Source organism: Erpetoichthys calabaricus, chromosome 13 (assembly GCF_900747795.2).
Source record: "Erpetoichthys calabaricus chromosome 13, fErpCal1.3, whole genome shotgun sequence".
Classification (NCBI taxonomy): domain Eukaryota; kingdom Metazoa; phylum Chordata; class Cladistia; order Polypteriformes; family Polypteridae; genus Erpetoichthys; species Erpetoichthys calabaricus.
In genome coordinates, this window is record NC_041406.2 from 74072626 (window position 1) to 74093575 (window position 20950).

The 20950-nt window shown below is 39.3% G+C and overlaps 2 protein-coding genes across 2 annotated transcripts in view; one reads left to right on the forward strand and one right to left on the reverse strand.

Annotated features, from left to right (window-relative positions):
* Positions 1-79, reverse strand: part of olah (oleoyl-ACP hydrolase) — a 40857-nt gene extending 40778 nt beyond the window's left edge. The window contains exon 1 of the mRNA XM_028817125.2: positions 30-79. The gene's annotated coding sequence lies outside the window, so the exon portion shown is untranslated. The remainder of the gene's footprint in view (positions 1-29) is intronic.
* A 28-nt stretch (positions 80-107) lies between these two features.
* The window catches only part of crot (carnitine O-octanoyltransferase), a 68992-nt gene continuing 48149 nt past the window's right edge, over positions 108-20950 (forward strand). The window contains exons 1-3 of the mRNA XM_028817122.2: positions 108-245; positions 14578-14717; positions 16244-16368. Of these exons, the coding sequence (XP_028672955.2) occupies positions 14603-14717; positions 16244-16368 (240 nt within the window). The 5' untranslated portion in view covers positions 108-245; positions 14578-14602. The remainder of the gene's footprint in view (positions 246-14577; positions 14718-16243; positions 16369-20950) is intronic.

The window sequence follows — 20950 nt, forward strand, 5'->3', positions numbered from 1 at the left end:
CTGAGTGTGCCTACAAATCCCACTCGTACCTGACTTCGGACTGTCTTACTTCTCCTCGCTTACAAGCCGAGCCGTTTCCTGCGAGTGACCCCGCCTCTTCCGGAGTCGCCCCGCCTTCTGGGCGGGTGGCAAGGGTTACTAGGGGAAAGGTAACGTTATTGTCTGGGACTGAGGGTACGGAAATAATATGCACTATACGAAACTGCGGCAGGCTGTTGTGCAGTGGACTAACTGGAATAAAAAGGGTAAGTGTGAAAAAGGAGAACGGAGGATTGTGCGTCATTATGACTATCTAGTGTAACTTTTGACAACTTCAGTCATTTCATGCATAAGAACTTAAGTAAAGGACATGCAGAATATAACGCACTGCACTGAAAGTATAAAACTGCAGACCCAACAGGATTTGCCAAACCTAAAGGCGCGGATCAGCAGCTGCATCCCTCTCTTTAAGATGGCTGTAATTCTTTGATTGCTTTTTTATAGGTAGCATAGCCGGTGGTTCTGTAATTTGTGAAGGGTCGCATGCAGTGTCAGTGAATCACAACTGCCTAAATATTAATAGCCGTTATTGTTTTTGAATACGCCATATAGATGGCGCACTAAAGGAGAGGTTGTGTTTCCAACCCTGGCAGCCATATGCCATTTTGTCAAACAATATTTATCTCATTTTGCTGTTTTAATTGAGGGCATTACCATAGAAAGTTTGTAATCGGTAACATGTCAGTTCAGGCTATTATCCAGCAGTGGTTTAAATGCACTGTGCATAACAGTACAAAGAGACAATGCATTCAGGTTCATTTTCTGCATTTGTTTAATTCTTAGCAATACTGCACAGGTTGGCAGTTGCAGCCTACTGGCAGCTTCAGGCACACGACTGAAACCAGAGGTGTGTATGGGGCACTAGTTTATTCCTGCGCAGACTCATCCATACTTCCACATGGGCTGCTTCTCAGCAGCATACCCCACTCTGGCAAGATCAGAGTGCTTTGTACACATTTACTAATAGGCACATCGGACAAGAGTTTGAAACCGTTCTGCAGGAGGTGTGAGGTAGAAACACCCAGCCACAGAGCCTTCCTTTAGGTGCAAAGTAGGAGAAAGTGTTGGAGTGGAGGGCCTGAAGGACATGCTCACGCCCGTACTCATACTTCACACAGTGTCATTTTGTAGTCCTCTGCTAGCTAAATATACACATCTTTGGTAAAGGGTAAGAAAAACTGGAGAAAAATACAATGCAGACCTGAAAAGAACCTGGAATGTACACACAAACAACATCTGGTAGCAGGCTTTGAATGGGTGCTAATCACTGAGCCATCATCCCCTTTTAAAAATACCATTAAAACAAAAATTTCAGAACACTTTGCATCATGTACAAATATACAGTGCACACATATGATGTGTATGAATAGAAATAAGCATGTTCAGAAAATGGTTTGAGGGAGAGATATACTTTATGTTAATTTCTTATTGCACTTAATACTGTTAAGTAAATGGTAACATAAAGTACATTTATCTCAGCCAAGTTTATGTTAGAGTAGAAGCAAATAAATCTCAGTTTACAATGAGCATTTTGAGGTCACAGTTACTGGGAGAAGAGTAAAGTCGAAGTCTTTTTAATCGAGACCATCTCACTGCCCAAAGCACTTCTTGGCCTGGCATCCATTATTCTGGAAGTAGATGATGAGGGTCTACTGCTTAATGTGTAATTGATAATGATATTTTATCAATTCCACTGAGAAAGACCTAGTGCCATCTACAGTACTTTGTATGTATTATTACAATTTTAGAAATGCTTCCTTCTTGAGATTGTACTATATATCATGATATCTCTCTCTATATAATATCCAAAGTCTCTCTGTATGTATGCCAGTCCGCTTTTCACAAGAAAACTACTTAACAGATTTAGTTCGGGTATTTTTCAATAATTTGCGTGAACATTCCGATTGATTTTGTGACTTCTCTCTTCACACTTAGTATCATAGTTCACTTGTGGTACCAATTTATTTGCGCGAATCTGAGGGAGATGCAGTGGGCTGCTGGGTAGGGGGCAGGGCCTCCTTACTTACGCGCCAGCCTCTGGGAGTAACCTTAACTCTGCTTAGTTAGCGAATGAGAGAATTACTTAATGGATTTAGATCTGTTTTTTTTCTGTAATTTGCATGAACATTCCAGTTCATTTAGTGACTTCTCTCATCATGCTAATAATCATAGTTCGCTTGCAGGAGCGATATATTCACGCTAATCAGAGACTGAGGCTCCGGGCCGAGGGGAGGAGGATGTCTGACGTCAGGAGTAGGGAGCTGGGCAGGGCCCTCCTCACTGTCCAGTTTCACTACTATGCAGGCGGAGCCATGGGGGACAGCTAGTAAGTTATATAAGAAAAATGGGAATTAAAATATTCATGAGATAATCATTTTAAAGTTGTTTGTTTACATCAGTTCTTAATTAGAATCCAATAATATCAATCCAAATGTAATACAGATAGTAACACTGATATAGACATGCATGGTAACTTTGAAATAATAAGCACACTGTTAATATGCCAAAGTAAAATGAGTAGTACTTTAAAAAATTTTTAATGGTAGGATAATCAAGTATAAAGTAACTGAGTTGGAATGATGTACTGTAGCTTAAAATAATTATGATATTGTAGCAATAACAGAAACCTGGCTAAATTGGAGGGTTGTGGGTAAATATAACATAAAGGAATACACGTTTTTTGTGAAACAGGCAAAATCCAAATGGTGGGAGAGCAGCTATTTATCCATCCATCCATCCATTTTCCAACCCGCTGAATCCAAACAGGGTCACGGGGGTCTGCTGGAGCCAATCCCAGCCAACACAGGGCACAAGGCAGGGAACCAATCCCGGGCAGGGTGCCAACCCACTGCAGGACACATACAAACACACCCACACACCAAGCACACACTAGGGCCAATTTAGAATCGCCAATCCACCTAACCTGCATGTCTTTGGATTGTGGGAGGAAACCGGAGCGCCCGGAGGAAACCCACGCAGACACGGGGGCAGCTATTTATGTAAAGGAGAAAATGCTTGTATGATTGCTTTAAATGGGAGGGGAGGATATGTGGATTCAACTGGAAAGCATTATGGATAAAGGCCTGATTTGGGGAATCTGTTCAGGATCCCTCAATGCAGATTGTATTTTCAATATACAGTAAAATTTTTTAACAATATACAAAAAAAACAAACTAGTTTAGAGGGGGATACTTTTTTTTTATTTTGATTTGATATACTTTGTTAATCCCTGTGGGGAAATAGTCTTTCTGTATGACCTTTTTTCATAGCGCAGTTTATAATATGGTAGTAGCAATATTAATTATCCAGATATTAACTGGGATAACCTTACCAATACTGGGGCTTTAGTAATGGCTGTGGTTTTATTTCCTTCTTGAATGCCTTACTCACCCCTTAGCTGTGGGTCCTGACTGAAGTTATGTAGAATTTATAATGTTGGGTTAACTTTTAAGAAAATTGAGAATGTCAGTACTCTGTGTGAAGATTAGACCGCTGCTTTGTGAAAGTGTCCTCCACAGCTGAAACAACTCACTCACTGGGTTTAGACTAAGCAGGGACAGACATGTGATTTGACCAGAAGAGCAAGCAGTGGGAATTTGGTGGCTTACTCTCACCGCCATAATGAAGGATTAGTGTTAAGAGCAATGCAAATCCAGTGCTATTTAGTTCATCCTTGCTATAATCTTCTATATATATATATAAAAGCACTAGCATGTCTAAATCAGTATCAGTGCAATGTATATCAAAGTCTCAAGCACTCATTCTCATATATGTGGCCTGTGACAGCTGTAGTAACTACAGCCTTCTGCTTCCAGTAGCATTTGAGTATATCGTAAGAACTGTTCCAGTGCAATAAGTTTGTGCAGTCCTAATAGAGCTCAACTTGAAAACAAGCCTCTGTGGATGCAGTGGTGAAGCAATATTGCAATTTGCCATACTTGTCCGAGAATGCGACTCACTAAATTAAGGTTGTGTGCGGTCTTAGCCCACATTCATGTACAGTAAACAATTTTCACCTTCACAGCTTTTTACAGACATTGAGTAACTGTTTCGCTAAAGCAAAATCAGTTTTACATATTATACCTTACTTCTAGTTTTTCAATCTTTTTTTTTAAATCAGTTCTTTTGAGAAAAGACATTTTCATTTGCCTTTGTGTTTCTTTTTAGTCCTGGGGTAAAGAGATTAATTCATAATACAAGGCCATATTTCATATTAGCAATGTTATGTATCATGAAATTTGATACAACAAAATTTTTGACTCATGCATACTTATGAGTGCAAGAGTTAAAATGTATATTATGATTAACAAACATTAAAAAGCATTTGTAGTGAAAGATTGGAAGAAAACATGAAGGATAACCCAAAGAAACTATCAGTTTTTTAGTAGTAAAAGACTGGTCAAAGAGAAGATGAAGTATATTAGAAATAGTAACAGTGAACTAAAGATGCTTTTACATTCAAAAAAGTTAATAACCCTCCAGCAGTTACAGGAACTATTAAGAACATACACAGTGATTTGGAAATTGTAGAAAGAGAAGTGAAGTTATGCTTAAATTAAAAAGGCTGAAATTAAAAGAGCACAAGGAGTTAAAGAGGTTAGAGAGTACAAACTGTATCTAAATCCTTAATGCATATTTTTTAAAAAATGACTACACACAGGTATAATTTCAACAGAGGGGAATGCAGCAGCTTTTGTCCAGTTACATAAAAAAGGCCCTCAGGCTGATCCAAGTAACTATAGGCCAGTAAGCGTAACATATATCACAAGTGAGAGATGCTCAAGAATGAGTGTATTAGTCAGTAGTCAGCATGGGTTTAGACAGGGTGGTCATGTTTCACTAATATTCTGGAATTCTACAAGGAAGCAACATAAGCATATAATCAGATAGGTGCATAGAATACTTTGTAAAGCCTGACTTGAGGCTAATACAGTAAAACCTTGATGATCTGTCAGGGGTCGGGGCCAAGGCCGTGACGGATAAGAGATAAGACAGATAACAGAACAGCTACTTTAAAAATGATATACAGTAGATTAGTTTAGTGAATAGTTGTTTTTATTTACAAAAAAAAACTTTATTAACAGAATATAATATAGTATTAACACAATTAATAATTTGTATAATATTGTAATGACTAGCATAATAAGCAATTACAACTCGGAGGTAGATATATGTACTGGAGTTTTCTACATTTTACTTGGAATCTTTGTTCCGTAACAAACGGTGCCCTGTCTTATACTCCGTTATCTGGGCTACCTCCAAAACAATAAAAGAAAGCTTTCCCTACCAATCAGTTTAACTCCTGCGACTTACGTTCGTTTTTCCTCTATACTGCAAACACTCCTGCTTATTGTCTCCCGACTCCCTACTCAAAACCTCCTTCTACCGCACCTTCCTTTTTCTTCTAACTTCTCCTGTCACTCATCTCCTAAGAGGCATTTCCTCCCCTTATACAGCAGAAGCCCTTCAGCCAGTCCAGTCACTTGCACAGCATTCTGCTCTTTCTACTCCTGCATAGCACATCACACGCTGCCTGCACATCACAATATATTAACAAAACATAATATAACAGAATTTAAAATGAAAATTACAATGTAGAAGGACATTAACATTAATACAAAATAACATTACTGTCAGTGGTTTCCATTTTCAACACTTTTTCAGTTTTGTTGGCATCATGTTTAATATCATTCATTCACTATTGCTCTTCCTATTCAGTAAATTGATTACTTGAAGCACTTTTGCTGTTTCGTAAACGTTTAATAATTTTAATTTTTTGTGACAAGTCCAACACCACACACATATGTTTATCGGCCATAACAATGTATAGTAGTTTAATTATAACAAAAGAAAAAAGCTATGAAATGCTATTAAAGCTGAAGGTATGTAACTGACACTGTGATTTGAAAACACGACACGTGGTGCTGGGGAACAACACTATGTGCTAGCAAAAGGGAGAGTTGTTCCAATGTGCAGAGCTCACAGCGTATCATGCAGCAGTAGTAGTACAGTAATAGGTAGGCGCTGATGGTTAATAGAGACGGATGGTTAACCGAGTAACGAATTATCAAGGTTTTACTGTGATAGTCATTTCTGCTTGATGTAACTTTATGAAGTTGCTTTTCTGTACCTGAACAAATTGAAAGGCCCTTCCAGTAAATAGTTATTATTGTCTTACTGTTTATAGAATTCCCAACCAACTGAACAACTTTAATCTGAATTTAAGGATAGCTAATTTTTACTAATTTGCTGCTTTGCCTCATTAAGGTTAGTGACCTGTTTCGAGGCATACCATGCTGTTTTTTCATAAAACTAGTCAGATGTCATTAGCAGAGAAATCAAAAAATATCCACTTGTTTTTTTGAATTGTCCATATTACTAACCGAGAATGCTAAACCGGATGGACGCAGGGACATCCGGCCATGGGCCGTAGCCGCAAAAAGACGTACTGTGCAGGCGCCCCAAGAAATAAGGGGCCGCGAGAGGCGGATGAGGGGCCGCGAGAGGCGGACAAGACCACAGAAAACAGGAGAGAGCACAGAAAAAAGGAGTCAAAGAAATGAGGCGCCGCCAGCACGGAAAAAAGGAAAATGCACAGAAAAAAGTAGTCAAACGCAGGCGCTGCACAGCGCCGCACGAAACCCAATGCACACGAAACTAGCACACAAAAAAAAAGAAGACGCTCGCGCCCAACAGCAAGGCAACCCCCCCCTACAGGCACCGGACGGGACACACACCAAGAGGGGGATTCAACAAGCCACAGGAACACCAAAAAAAAGAACACAAAACCACCCCACACACCCTACAAGCAACGGACGGGACACACACAAAGAGGGGGATACAACAAGCCCATGGAACACAAAAAGAAAGAAGACGCTCACGCAACAACAATCCTCACCCACACACACCCCCCCCCCCCCACCCCACATCAATAAGAAGTGACACCCAAAGACACATTTCTAAAGGAAACGTCCATATTAAACATAGGTCATCTCAAAACCTTCACACTAGGCAGCATAGGTGTCAGCATAGGTGGATCTCCTTACAATAAAGCACTATTAACCATTCAACTGCAGAAAAGGATACATATTAACAGTGAGTGCGATCCTCCTTATTACTTATCCATATTTCGCATGCTGAGGAACAAACAAGTCATGAATACACGGTCACGGGTACAAAACGATTTGGATCGGATAACGGGACCAAACACACGAACCCGAATGAAACAACAAAATACACGTCGGCGCATACAACGCGCTTCGGAAACTCCGGGTGAAAAAATGTCTCGGATCAAAAAACGCAAAGCTCAAGTAACCCCGTTACAGAGACGTGCCCAAATGGACAGACACAATGAACGCAGACGCATACAGCGCGCGTCTCAAAGTGCTGCATCGAAACAAGCACGATTTCAGACCGAAAGAGCTCGCGTCTCAGACATACAAAAAAGAGAGCGAAGAGACAGAATAAATGAACGGAGACGTATACAACGCGCATAGGAACTGCCAGAAAACAAGCAAGCAAGACTCCAAAAGCAGAAAGCTCAACTGACCGACATACAAAAACGGACAAGGCTCGATACAAACAATGCACGACGTAGACTGAAAAGGACTTTAAGAAAGGCGGAGGCGAATCAAAAAAAAAATAGTGCGTCACAAATAATGGACATGCAACAACGCGGCACTCAAACGCCACAAGCAAAACATGCCCGTCGCGGACATCAACGCCAGACACCTGCTAAACGCTTACGCCAGTTGGCTGACAACGCATTCAATAATGAGTACACTATTGAGGAAAATTCATTGGGATTAATGAATGTCATTTGCAATCATTGTCATTCACTTAACTTCACAGAAGAAACAACTGGCAATACAAATAATGAATTTACACGTTGTTGTCAAAAGGGTCAAGTTAGACTGCCTCCTTTACATTCATATCCTGAATATCTACAGAAGCTTATAACTAACGATGTGCCTGAAAGTAAAAACTTTATGAACTGCATTAGATCCTACAATAGTTCATTTGCTTTTGCATCTACCGGAGTACATATCAGGCCACCAAAAGGCAATGGCCCATAATGCTTTCGCATATGTGGACAAATATTGCATCGCATTGGAACAGTGCACCCTGAAACAAATCAACAACGCAAATATGCACAAATCTACATCCTAGATCCTGATGAGGCAATCTATCAACGAATGAACCTTCCTGAAAACAAACAATGCACAGAGCTTATAATGAGAAACATCACTCATGTCATAAACAATCACCCATTAGCTAAGTCTATAAAAGTGCTACATGAAGTTGAAAAGGAGGTCAATACAAAAGCAAATGCAGAAGGTATAGCAGCAACTACAATTGCTTTAGTCTTGATAAAGGACAAAGAACAAGATCCAAGACGATACAATCTTCCCGTCGTTAATGGAGTGGCAATTGTCTTTCAAAATAAAGATGTGGAGCCTCCATTTCACAGAGATATTGTTCTACATTTACGTCCTGATAAAAACAACAAACCTACATTCCAACGCATAGACATTTGCTTTCCGCTTCTTGATACTTTAACATACCCCATATTATTTCCAACTGGACAGGAAGGATGGAGTGCTACAATTTCAAGATTTAAAAAACATCAGGCACAGAAACGATCACGTGTATCCATGAAAGAATATTTCTCCTACAGACTCTCAGTAAGGGACGACTTTAATCCATTACTCAATGCAGGAAAGCTGACTCAACAATACATCGTTGACGTTTATGTTCGAGTGGAATCAAATGATCTGCAGTGGATAAAAAACAACCAGCCTTCACTTAGAGCCGATAAATACAAATCACTAATGGACTACATTAATCGTGATGCTGACGTCATGGAGCACCCTGCTGGAAAACCTGTTATTCTACCATCATCCTTTCAAGGCAGCCCACGCAATATGCAACAACATTACCAAGATGCCATGGCTATCGTAAGAAGATTTGGAAAACCTGATCTGTTTATCACTATGACCTGCAATCCTAAATGGACAGAAATTACAACTAATCTTATGCCCTGGCAGAGAGTCGAACATCGTCCTGATTTAGTTGCAAGAGTCTTTAGACTTAAACTGTATAACCTGCTACAAGATATCAAATAAAAATCTCTATTTGGAACTGTCACAGCCATTATCCACGTTATCGAGTTTCAGAAGAGAGGTTTACCACACGCCCATATATTAATAATACTTGATGAGGATTCAAAAATACGCACTGAATCTGACATCGATAAAATAGTCAAAGCTGAAATTCCAGACCGTGACACCTCTCCACGCCTCTTTCAAATTGTTATAAAAAATATGATTCATTCACCATGTGGCGCTACAAATCCAAACAGTCCATGTATGCTTAATGGCAAATGTTCAAAAGGCTTCCCCAAAGACTTCCAAGACGTTACACTTGGTAATATAAATGGATACCCTAAATATAGAAGACGAAAAACAAGTCAATTACAAATTCGTCAAGGTCATTCAATTGACAATAGCTGGGTCGTACCATACAATCCTTATTTATGTTTACGCTACAACTGCCATATAAATGTGGAGAGCTGCGCTACAGTAAAAAGCGTTAAATATCTATTCAAATACGTATACAAGGGACACGATTGTGCTAACGTCTCCATATCTGAAACGAATGCTCACGATGAAACTCGAATGTATGTTGATTCACGATACGTCAGTGCTCCAGAGGCCATTTGGAGAATATTTTGCTTTCCTATGCACCATCAGAGCCACACAATATGTCGCTTGCCAGTTCATTTGGAGCACGAACAAACTGTCTGTTTTCATGCAGGTGATGAGCTACAAGCGGCAAAGAGAGCAGCCACAAAAGATACTAAACTAACCGCGTGGTTTAAACTCAATCAAAACGATCCCAACGCTCACCGTTGGAAATATTGGGAAATTCCTCTTCACTATGTTTGGATTGACAATGGCACTTTCTGGAGAAAACGACATCACCACGGTGATAATGTCATTATTAAAGAACCTGAAAGGTTTTACCTTCGATTACTTCTTCAACATGAAACCGGAGCTACATCATTTCACGACATTAAAACTGTACGAGATGGCTGCACCATCAAACTCTGTCAGACATTCCAACAGGCGGTAAATGACAAAGGATATTTATTAGATGATACAATTTGGCAAAAAACTCTACACGATGCGATATCCTATTCAATGCCATGTCAAGTTCGACAACTATTTGCTTATATCTGTGCCTTCTCAAACCCATCAGATCCTTTCACCCTCTGGAATACAAACAAAATGGGAATGATTGAAGATATTTGCCACAAGCTTCATGAGACAAATGATTCCTGCATCGACTGTGAAGCCTATGCACTAAACGACATTCGCTTAGCTCTTATGCTCCTTGGGTATACATTGGATAACTTCCATTTACCAAATGTTCCAGATTCCTTACCGGATATAAATTCCACAACTATTGATCTCCAACAAGAAGAACAAATTGCACAAACTATGCTTTCCTCTTTAAATGAATTACAATCTGCTGCTTTTCACAAAATTATTCATGCCACGGAGGACAACAGCCCTATACCCAAATGCTTCTTTCTTGACGGCCCTGGAGGAAGCGGAAAAACATACCTTTATGAAACACTTATACATTTCTTTGCTGCAAAACAACAGTTGATTATCGCATCTGCTACAACCGGAGTGGCAGCAAATTTGTTAATAAATGGTCGTACATGTCACTCCTTATTCAAAATACCGGTCCCAATCACAGAGACATCGGTATCCACTATGAACATTCACAGTAGCAATGCCCGAGACATCCGTCTTGCGAAAATGTTAATTATTGATGAATGTACAATGGCATCCAGTCACTTACTCAACACCATTGATAAACTTCTACAAACGTTGATGAATAATAATATTCCCTTTGGAGGAAAAGTACTTTTATTAGGAGGAGATTTTAGACAATGCTTGGCTATTGTTCCACATGCCATGCGCTCAGCTATTGTTCAGTCCACCTTAAAATACGCAGACAATTGGCATTGCTTTCAAACAATACAGTTAGTACAAAACATGCGATGTCCAGATCCAGAATATAACAATTGGCTATTACAACTGGGAAATGATACACTCACCAATACAGATGGACTTCACCCAGATATTATTACAATTCCACAATCCTTTATCTGCGACGACTTAGTTACGGAGATATTTGGAACAGCAATCACATTAGACCAAATACCCCTTTTAACACAACGCACTATATTATGTCCAAAAAATATTAATGTTAATCACATTAATAACCAGGTCATTTCATTACTTCCTGGAGAGGCACGGCTCTTTCTAAGCTCGGACAAAGTTGACTCTGATGACGACAATGAACATCTGAATTTCCCCTTAGAATATTTGAACACTATTAACCCGGCCGGATTACCACAACACAACCTTACCCTTAAAAACGGAACAATAATCATGCTATTAAGAAACCTTAACACTAAACAGGGTTTATGCAATGGCACACGGTTAGTCGTCAACACCATGACACACAATGTTATTCAAGCAACAGTTCTTACAGGATCACATGCTAACAATACTGTTCTCATTCCTAGAATTGACCTCACGAGTTCTGACCTAGAATTACCTTTTACATTGAAACGCCGACAGTTCCCCATTAAACCTGCATTTGCCTTGACCATCAACAAATCACAAGGACAAACCATGGACAAGGTTGGCATCTACCTCTCTGAACCCGTTTTTGGACATGGACAACTTTATGTTGCCTTCTCACGTGTTCGACGTTCATCTGACGTTAAAGTTAAAGTTATAAATGATCCATGCCAAGGAAGACTCATTCAAGGACAAGACACCATCTTTACTACTAATGTTGTTTACAAAGAAATATTCCAATAAAACATTACTCTATGCCAAACACTCTTATTTTTTATTTCTATAGGAATCATCCAAACGTGCACACTATTCTATATCTAATTCATACATCTCACTCTTTGTCATACCCCAACGCCAGGGGTTGGCGAGCGAAGCGTGCAGGGGGCGGAGCCCCCTAGTATAAAGATAAAAGAAAATGGAACAAAATAAAAGAAAACAAAATCGAACTGGTGCTAAGACTGAGTCTTGAGGTACATCAGATGTAACTCACAAGTTCATAGCAACCCAGCACTAATTCTTCAGCGTGTGTAATAGGACACTATGACTGATTTTGCCTAAAGTTGTGCTTAAATCTAAAAGTGTAATAAATAGCATTACCTACACTTGAGGATTTTAAAATTCAGTTAACAAAGCAAGTTAAAGCTCTTTTTGTACTTTGACCAACCTTGACAACCATTTTTTCTTAAGGTTTGTAATTTTTTTTTAAGAAAAGACTTAATGATATTTTCTAATATATTGCAGAAAAAGTGCATTTGAAATTATTACTTTTTTGTATTTTTTTATTCTTTTTAATTTAAATTATTTTAAACTTTTTCATGATACATTTCATGATGGTCTTAAATAAAAACAATATCAATGAATACCCCCGCAAGTTCTTATAAATACTGTACATGCATTTGTATAACAAAAATATTTCTGTTGTTCTTGCTTCATACTGTACCAGCTGGATGGAAGGGTTTTTCTAAGCAGAGTTGGTTAGTGGCAGATGCAGAATATCCCCACCATTCTGTCTGAGGCAAAAGCACTACTACAACTGACTTTAGTTAAGGTGTTGAGTTTTACAAATCCAGGATTTCAATCTTCTGGTTTCTCATAATTTATACTTTCTTTGTTTTGGTTGCTTCATTTCATTCATTTACAGAATGTTTAGAACTGAAAGTTTGAAACAATTGTAGGAAAGAAGATACAACTTTTTTTTAAATGTAACATCAGATACAAATATGATGACAGATAAATGCCCCTGCTATAAGGGTATAAAGACATTCCAGGAATACAAAATATTTTTTTGTAAAGAAGCAACATTTAAAATGTTTTTTTGCTTTATCGTTTTGGATTTCTACCATGCTGTTTTATGTATTATAAGGTGTTTTGTTGTCATCAGTGGTACTATATAGCAGTACATTACTCCATTAAAAAAATATAATTATTGTTGAGTTATAGTTCTGTACATTGGTGTACATTTAGATGAACTATAGTGTATGGTTATCATTACCATAAAGTAATATTTATCTTCTTATTTTATTTTCATAGTATTGTTTTTCTTATTTGGCCATTCAGGTTTATTCATACATTTTTTACAGACTTGATTCATGCAAACATGCATTATTTTAAGTATAGCTGCATTAGAAATGGAGAAAATAGTAGTTTTATATCTAGTCTAGGGCTGGGAGGTATGACCAAAATTCTATATTACGATATTTTTCAAAATTATACCAGTTTCACGGTATTCAACGGTATTTTTCTCCCCATGCATAAGTGGATGTTAACCACATTTTCCACTGCAATTACTGCAGCAGACTGGCTAAGAATAACCTATTCCACTGTCATGAGAATTGTACATTGTACAAAAAAACATTTTAATGTGCACACAAGTTTTAATACAGGTTTGCATGGCCCCATAAAGTGATAGTTTTCAAGGGGGTGGCACTAATGAAGAGAAGGAATCACATTGCATGACAGTTGTAGTCAAATTATAGAACCTTTTTATTGAACAAATTTTGCAAACAACTTAAGCAATAATTTTGACAACATATTTTTAACCATCCAAAGAGGCATTTAGACTTCGTAAAATATCCAGAGGTGCTTGTCAAAAGTTGTATTGCACTGAACATGTCTTAAAAAAGGAATAAAGGGTAAATAATTTTTGTAAACCAACTACACTTTCTGTTAATGTTATCAATTTCTGTCCACTGACACATTAGTTATATGGATTGTAATGGCGTTGGTTATCTTGATCCACCACTTGATTTTTTTGTCGTAGGCAGTACCTTTAGCAAATGCGTCTACAAGTAACATCTGACTAGAGTGTGCTCTAGATTTTTCACTTTTACCTGAGGACGTGGAGGGTGCCAATCTTAGTTCCATACATTCATGGTACTCCAAAAGCATGTTTGCGGCTAAAGTGGTGCAGCAAATTGCTTGTGTTGCCACCTCCGGCAACAACTTTAGCTCCACAGCATTTGCAGTAAATAGTTGTTTGGTCCACGTCCGACCTTTTAAAACCAAAATCTCCATACAACAGACACTGCCCCTTTTTTCGGCAATAGTTCTTCTGTGTTAAACTTTATCGTCTGCTACAGCTTCAGTTTCGGAATGTTCTCTGTCCATTTTCACTGCTCTAATACCTCCACTAACACGTGTTTAGCGGTGTAGCAGTGAAAAAGGTCCTCCCTTAAACATTTTCCCACTGCGCCACGTTCCAAACGTTGTTTAGGCTATTTAAACCGGTGTTGCAGTATAAGAAAAATCCATATCATAACAAAAATAAAAAACAGTTTTTGGTACGAACTGGTATACCTCCCAGCACTAATCTAGTCATTGGCATATTTTTGAAATGAATTATAACTCTGATAAATATAGATCCTTTCTTTTCCAGTATTGAAAACATTTTCCCAAGAAGCATGAACAGTCAAATGGTTGAGCCGCCAAAGGAGAGAACATTTCAGTACCAGAATTCTCTCCCTTCGTTGCCAGTACCGTCTCTTGAAGAATCTTTACAGAAGTATTTGGATGCAGGTAATGACTGTTTTCTGGAAATAATCAGAGTTCCATTAACTGTTCATGTTCACCTTCTTTTTCTTCTTTCGGCTACTCCCATTAGGGGTTGCCACAGCGGATCATCTTCTTCCATATCTTTCTGTCCAGGTGGGCTGGGCTTACGAGTTTTTTCATAGGTTTCAGGAATTCTAGTGTTAATAGCAACAATTTTAATTGTTTTTCTTCTTCTTCTTTCGGCTGCTCCTGTTGGGGGTTGCCACAGTGGATCATCTTTTTCCATATCATCCTGTCCTCTGCATCTTGTTCTGTTACACCCATCACCTGCATGTCCTCTCTCACCGCATCCATAAACTTTCTCTTAGGCCTTCCTCTTTTCCTCTTCCCTGGCAGCTCTATCCTTAGCATCCTTCTCCCAATATACCCAGCATCTCTCCTCTGCACATGTCCAAACCAATGCAATCTCGCCTCTCTGACTTTGTCTCCCAACCATCCAACCTGAGCTGACCCTGTAACGTACTCATTTCTAATCCTATCCATCCTTGTCACACCCAATGCAAATCTTAGCATCTTTAACTCTGCCACCTCCAGCTCTGTCTCCTGCTTTCTGGTCAGTGTCACCGTCTCCAACCCATATAACATAGCTGGTCTCACCTCACTACCGTCCTGTAGACCTTCACTTTCACTCTTGCTGATATCCCTACAGAAATTTCAGCCATATGACCTGTAGTGTCATGTAGGCATTTTGAAAATATATTTATGTTTTCTGTCTTTTTCCTTCTAGTATCAAACATTTCATCAAGATTTTGTACACTTTGTTTCAAATAAGTCAGTGTGGACTTAGAATATTGTTTTTTAAAATAGCTCAATAATGTTGCCAACTGTTTATGTTCCTTCTTTTCCTATGAAGTATTTGCTTTTTTCATATTTTTTCTTTCTTAACATATTTATATAAAGCTTAGTGAAAGTGACTAATGCAAACAAGTGTTTGGCATCATGTTAGATGAAACAATTATTCAAATACCAGTTGAAACTCATTTCTTCCAGTTTAATCGGAAAATAAAAGTGTGCTAAATTGTTCACAGTACAGTCCTGTAGTTCAGTATTGGGATATCTTCAGTGCCTTCACACCAAAACAGGACTGAAAAAACACACACCACACACTGCAGTTTTAGTTTATATATATATATAAAAAAAAAAGTAAATTCACTATTTAAACATTTTGCAAATAAAAATTTTGAGCAAAATTTAATGGATCAAAGATTTGTAGTATCAAATAACTGTCTGATAGTTGCTCATTCTTAGGAGTTATTCATATAGTGCTGTATTTGACTTGATGGCTGATAAACAGCAGTTTTCACAAATCTAACGCGGTTTATCTACAATGGTTCATTAATACTTATCAGAACAGGGAATTAAACACAAAACCAAATGTGGATGAAATGACCATTTGTTTCCACTACACTTTTCAGCTACTTTAAAGTAAGAATGCAACTTTACTCTTTATAGTAATTGTAATCTTTTGTTTTTTTGCCTAATATTTTTAGTGAAACCTTTCTGCACAGAAGATGAGTTCCAGAAAACTTCCAAGATAGTGAATGACTTCAGTAAAGGAATTGGAAAAGACCTGCATCAAAAGCTTCTAAAAAGAGCCAAAGCTAGAAGAAATTGGGTAAGATTCTTGTTTTATTTTAATAAATTCAACAGAATTTTAAAGGTTTAAAAGATTACATCTAGCAATGTAAAGGAAAAGATTTAATATAAACATAGGGCTGATTTTAAACATTTAATTTAAATTCAGTGAGTTTATAACAAAAACATTTTTTTTACTTTATGTAATTTATTCTTATTGACATTGTAAAGGCCAGCCCTGACACAGACAGCAGTAGGACAGGAGTAGTGTGCAGTTATAACAGCACACGTGATTTATTTTTCTTTTCCCTTTTGGGAAACACCTTCCCAGTTCCCCACAAGCACAGCAACACAGTCCCAGACACAAGCACAATAACTAAACACAATTCTTTTCCTTTTCTTTCTTTTTTTTCTGTTTCTCCGTCACTCTGTCCTAGAAAGCATCGTTCTCCTCCTCCCAACTCTGGCTCCCGGAGTAGTGGCTGCTCGCCCCTTTTATAAGATAGATAGATCTTTATTATCATTGTCACTTTTACAAAGGAACAATGAAAGTGAAGGTGCAGTCAACTCAGTGTGAGGCATAAGAGTTAAAAAGACAAGAAGAGGGAAAATAATAGCAAACCGAATAGTAATAAAAGTACTTTACAAAATATACAAATTGCACTTGTTATATATACAAATTGCACTGGTTGACTTAAAGTCTATATTGCACATTGGGAAAATGATATGGAGCAGTTTTATTCTGAGTTCAGGGCCATGATAGCTTTTGGATAAAAGCTGTTTTTAAGGCGGTTTGTCCTGGTTTTCATTGCTCTGTATCTTTTGCCCGATGGCAAAAGCTGGAAGAGGCAATGACCAGGATGTGATGAATCCTGTGAAATGTCTATTGCTTTTTTGTGGCATCGGGAGGTGTAGATTTGTTCCAGAGTGGGGAGAGTACAGCCAATTGTTCTCTCCGCTTTCCTGACGACCCTGTGGAGCGCTTTCCTTTCTGAGGAAGTGCAGCTGCCGTACCACACACACAGTCCGTACGTGAGCACACTCTCGATGGAATAGTGATAAAGGAGCAGATTTTTGTGGAGATGGTTCTTTCTGAGGATTCTCAGAAAATACAGTCTTTGCTGTGCCTTCTTCAGCAGCTCCTTGGTGTTGGTGCTCCAGGTCAGGTCATCCTCCAGCTCAATGCCCAGAAACCTGAACAACGGGACCCTCTCCACATAGGCCCCGCCAATGATGAGTGGCTGGATGTCGGTTTTGTTTTTTCTAAAGTCAATAACAAGCTCCTTCGTTTTTGTGGTGTTGAGGAGCAGGTTATTGACTCTGCACCACTCTGACAGCCGTTCCACCTCGTCCCTGTATGCCAGCTCACCCTCCTTGCCCGAGATGAGTCCGACCACCATGGTGTCATCCGTAAACTTTATGATCTTGTTGCTATGGTGAGTGGGGACACAGTCATATGTGAAGAAGGTGTAGAGGAGCGGGCTGAACACACAACCCTGCGGCATCCCGGTGCTGAGGCTAAGAGCAGTGGATGTGTGGGGACCTAGCCTGACCCTCTGGGAGCGACCAGACAGGAAGTCCAGTATCCAACTGCAGGTGAGTGATGGAAGTCCCAGATCTGCCAGTTTGGACACCAATCGTTGTGGAAGGATGGTGTGAAACGCCGAGCTGAAGTCCACAAAGAGCAGTCTGGCATAACTCCTCTGGTGCTCCAGGTGGGTCAGGGCAGCATGAAGGGCTGTGGGCACAGCGTCCTCCGTGGATCTCTTTGCATTGTAAGCAAATTTAAATGGGTCCAGGTCTGCTGGCAGGCAGGCGATGATATGACTCCGCACCAGTTTCTCAAAGCACTTCATGATGACAGATGTGAGTGCCACTGGGAGGAAATCATTCAGACTGTTCGTGATGGTTTTTTTCGGCAGCAGAACAATGTTGGAGGACTTGAGGCAGGATGGGACAGTGGCCTGGGACAGGGACTGGTTGAAAATCCTAGTGAAGATTCCGGCCAGTTGATCCACACAGTCTTTCAGCACCCATCCAGCCACACCGTCAGGTCCTGCAGCCTTCCTTGGGTTCACCTTCCTCATCACCCACCTCATCTCACACTCTTCCACCGTGAGTATGTTGCTGTTGTGAACAGGTGGCTGTGATGGAGCTGCTGTTGGTGTCACCTCAAGGCGGGCAAAGAAGACGTTCAGCTCCTCTGCCAGAGAAGCGTCTCCCTCAGTGGCCGAGGAGTTGCTAGATTTGTAGCCGGTGATGTGCTGAACACCCTGCCACACCTACCTGGTGTTGTTGCTCCTCAGATGGTCCTCTATCCTCCTTCTGTACGCTGCCTTGACCGCTCAGATGTCCAGAAGTGCTCCTGGTGCTTGATTACTCATTTCTGGCAGCACTTCCGGGTGTAGCAGAAGAAGTGCCCATAAGGGCTCAGCAGCTCCGGCTGCAGCACCCCCTGGCAGCGCCTGCGGATCCCAACAGGGCTGCACCAAACTCCAAGAAGCCCTACAAGTGTCCTAGGCACCCCTACAACCCAGGGGGGCTGCCATCTAGTGCTCCGGGGGAGGTATCACTCTGGATAGGCTGGCTCCCCCGGTCCTCCCAGCATGGAGGCATCCCAGCCATCCGCCACAATAACAATACAACATTTTTTTCTTTGTGGCAACAAACTGTAGCTGTCTGAAATACAGGGAGTGTGATATGGCACCATAAATTCTGTTTTTCTGAGGTCAGAACCTAAACCTCTTGAAAGCAATATGATTATAAAAAGGTGCATATTCTTCTAAAATAATTATATTCCAGTCTTAAACTTAATGATACCATAGCTGAAGTGTCATAAACAATGGTTTGGGACCTAACAAACTGCAAAACTCCTCCTACGCAGGATGGATTTATTGCTTCCTATGCTATGGTGAATCATTCAAGAAATTAACAAATATTTAAGTTTAGAAGTTTTCTTATTAACCAGTTATAGCAAGGACTAAATTTTATTTGTGGTGGGGGAAGCGTAGGTGAGATCTCCCCCAGAAATGACCACAAAAGGTGGATTTTACAGCCTGGAGGGGGAATATAGTGAAGGTTTTGTAGAGCATGATATGATCATCAAGGGCTACCTGAATTGTCTTATCATGTGCAACTACTAAATTAATCCACTGGCAGTTTCTATTTGATGTTTGATAAATACAGTTTAAATCAATACTAAAATATATACATTAGATAGATAGATAGATACTATTATAACAGTGCCGGATTAATCAGTGAATACAAGGATTATTAAAGATATTTTCATTTACTCAAATCCTTTAAAGCTGCTTTTGTAACAGCAGCATTTTAAAATCAGATTTGCCACCAAGTCACTTTGTTGGCTTGTGATATTTGCTGTTGTGAAATTTATGTTTGCATTGATGTATGGAAAGAGGTATACTCTAAGTTGGTTAGATAACACATGTTAAGTGTAATATTTAAAGGGCAAGTAAAAAAATTTAAAATGTCCAAAATTAGTGACAGTTTAATGTTTAAAATCTCTATCACCTTTTCTTTTAACATTTGTAGCAACTTTAAGGGTAACTTTATGAAATCGTACTTACCAGTTCAAGATTAATGAGTTATTTCAAAACTCCTGTAAAGCAGCCATAGTACAATTTTGTTTCAAGTTGCCTGACATCATATAATCAGACTTTATCACTTATGCCTGAGTATTAATCTAGAATTGGCGATTGAACTCGGCTTACATTAACTTTATTAATTACTTGTACCTGGATGCTGTATCCCATTTACTCCCATACCATGTCTTATGTGCTATCACTATAGGTGCCATATTTTAGTTGTTATACTAATAAACAACCAACAACACAAATTTAGTGTTTGCTGGTTTGTTTCCAGCAATTATGTATGTTATTGTAAAAGCCCCACTAATGATTTGTGTCTGTTATTACGTATATTACGTGTTGTATAATTAAGACGTTTTCCCTATGTTTCATTAATGATTTGAGCCACGTGAACATCTAGTCAATATTAAGTTTTGAAACACTCACTAAATTAATTTTCTGGAATGAGCACACAGTGTGGATTAGATTATTTTGTCATAGTTAAAACTTCCCTTGATTTCTGCTTCCTAATCCTGTCGCAGGCATTGCCTGTGTGTAGTGTTCCTCCCACACTCCAAAGACATGCAGGTTAGATTGCCTAGTGACCTTATGTAAGGAAGGGTGGATGTGTGTGAGTGTGGCACCCAACATGGGACAGGCACCTGCTCCCTCAAACCTGAACGGACAAGCTGGTTTGAAAATGATTGGATTGTTGGATGGAAAACTACAGCCATAACATATAAGAAATCATTTTATTGCTTGATGCTCACCATCAAAATGTTTGCAACTCTCTGTTGAGGGGTACATTCAAGCATTTTACAACTCTGCAGCAGCATTAGAAAGTGAAAAGATGAAATGACTTTTGTGGAAGATGACCCGGACACAGACAGGCGGACACGTTCAACTCACCCACAACACGTTTATTTACACAATCCATTATTTACAACAGTGCACACTAACCCCAAAAGTCCCCAAAGTCCAGGCCAACTCAAATGCCTTCACTCTCTTCAGGCCACCTCCTTGCCTCCTCCCAGA